General features: G+C 39.7%; 1 protein-coding gene across 5 annotated transcripts in view; it reads right to left on the reverse strand.

Moving 5' to 3' along the window:
- The window catches only part of dntt (deoxynucleotidyltransferase, terminal), an 88744-nt gene that overhangs the window by 35778 nt on the left and 50412 nt on the right, over positions 1-2554 (reverse strand). For all 5 annotated transcript variants that reach the window (XM_025061204.1, XM_025061201.1, XM_008322143.3 and 2 more), the window contains one exon: positions 2466-2554. In XM_025061204.1, coding sequence (XP_024916972.1) covers positions 2466-2554 — 89 coding nt within the window. The remainder of the gene's footprint in view (positions 1-2465) is intronic.

Raw genomic sequence — 2554 nt, forward strand, 5'->3', positions numbered from 1 at the left:
GCAAGAGGGGGGGGGGGGGGGGGGGGCGATGAACCTGATTTTACAAGGACGTTTTTATATAGATGCATTTTTAACTCCCTGTGGGCAAAAATGGCGGCAGAGAGGCTGGGGGGGCCGGTGCAGCAGTGACCATGATAGTGGGCCCGTGTGAAGACGTGTGCAAGCCCTCGGGGGACTGGATGGCAAATGACAAGGTTACACGGCTTAAGAGGCGACCTTTGAGACCTCCACTTAATCATAATCTCTAGTGTCCTCATCCCTGCAGACCCCATCATCTCCATCCCATTCATCCTGCTGCGAGTGTCCCATTGTAGCACATAGTCCCTTCTTACACTGCTAAAGCCTTTCTGTCACCTGTCTTTCCACACTTAATCACTGTCTCACATTCATTCCGGCCCCTTATTCCCACACATTTCTCACAGACTTTCACACTTCTACCTTGTACCCTTTAGCCATACCGAAAAGAAGTGGCTGCAGGAGGTGAGAGGTTCCAGTAATGACATGGGAGGTAATTACCGCCAAGGTGGATCTCTGAAGGACCCAAAGTGGGAACGGGGGGGAGGGGGGTGAACGGGGGCGGAGGATGGAGGGTGTATTTTAAATCTACTGATGATAAAAGGGATCCAGCAGCTAAACTGGATAATGTGCTGCTGAACTTCACCAACCCTCTGTCTCCTTCATGACTGTCTCTGACTACACAATCATTTGAGGACAGAAAAGGATTTTTCTTTCTCCATCTACAGCGCACGCCCTGCACCATTTCACTGAGTCATATTATCCATAATGTATAAAACCCCCTCACCAGTAAAGTAGGTAGACTTTAGTGGAGACTAAGTGTAAAAGTTTAACTGAGAGAAAATACATAAAATCTGTCTGTTAATCACACAAACCTTAATATGACTCCCTGGAAAAAAGCTTAACATGATGATGGATTAGTTTTGCCTTTTTCCTTGACATTTTTTCCATAAAATTAATTCCACTATTTGTATTCTACGCTCATATGTTTTTCTACTCCAGAAAAATCCAGAAAATTGTCTTACGTCTTAATTGTCACTGCTAAATGCAAAAAAAATTGTTTTGTATTTAGGAATGTTAATTTATCTTATTAATCACAATTAATCACCCTAACAAATAATCATGATTAATCATTATCATTAACAATTACCCCCTGATTAATCAGGCCAAACATTTTGAGTGAGAAACAAACCTAATCCTGTATGCTGCGGACTCTGGTTGGAAGGAAGATGCAAATTCTAAAGAAAAAGACTGAGAAACCAAAAACCAGCGATGGAGGAATTATTTTGTTGTGTAACTCGCAAATTACAGTTTTCATTAAGATTCGGATAAATGTCAACAGTGTTAAGACCATTTTTAAAATGTACACATGCATCGACTCTGGTAAAGATCCTTTCACAGTGTTAACAAACAATTTTGTTCAGAAAAAAAATATTATTTGTACTTATTTGCTCTGTTTATCATTGTGAAATGTCATTTTCAGTGTGCTAATTAATTGGAATATTTTAATCCTGGAAGCTCACCGCTGTAGAAACGGTGCATGATTGAATGCTGTCTGCTCTATTATGTTCGGAATCAGTTTTAGTTTTTAATGACGGCATTCTAATGAAACACTTCCTCAATTCTTTGACCTTTGTCTAATTAGTGCAATATTCACAACAAGTAGTTGTCATCATTTGATTGCAGCCAATAATTACTCACTATTATGTAAACATGGCTGCTCATTAATGTTGTTTTTCTTCTATCTCCTGTTCACACGTTTCTTGCTGTTCTCACTTCCACCAGCTGCTGTCTGTATCCGCCTGCTGTCGCTGTTCCTCCTATTTCCCTCCTTCTCTGCCTTCACACCTACAGGAATTTATTTACCAATAAGGAAACCGGTGTGCTGCCCCGAACGGCCGTTAAAGCACGAGTATTACAGCATCTGTTTGAAAGAGATTTTATTTCAAATCATCGGCCTCTCTGTTGATTTGATCACAGATAATGAAGAGAAACCATACTTCTGAAGACTGCTGTATATTTTCAAGGACAGAGTTCTTAATGGGAGGAAATTGCAGAAAACACTGTTCACCTTTTTAAGGACAAAGTAGCACAGTATTTGAAGTGACTGAAAATACTATACATATAAGATTACCATACAGTGAATCAGGAGCAGAAATTGTGGGACTTTGTGATAAAATCATTAACAAAGAACTAGGATGTTATGAAATGTGCTTTCTTGTTATTTGTTGTACAAATTCCTAAATTAAAATGACTCTAAACAACATGGGATGGATGTTGCTCTGTAATAAAATAGAAAATATGGGACTATAATTTTGTGGCTTTATTTTAGTTCTAATCCCCGAGGTGTGAATTTAAAGCTTGCAATATATTTCATATATTATATTCCCAATATATAAATATTCCAGGAGCATAAAACAATGGAAGGGGGGTGCGGGTGCATGACTTACTTCCTGTTCCAACTGTTCGATGATGTCAGGTAGCAGACTCCTCTCTCTCCCCAGCTCTGGTGACGTCACAATGAAATCTACGTCGTGAC

Source organism: Cynoglossus semilaevis, chromosome 12, assembly GCF_000523025.1.
Source record: "Cynoglossus semilaevis isolate Cse_v1.0 chromosome 12, Cse_v1.0, whole genome shotgun sequence".
NCBI lineage: Eukaryota > Metazoa > Chordata > Actinopteri > Pleuronectiformes > Cynoglossidae > Cynoglossus > Cynoglossus semilaevis.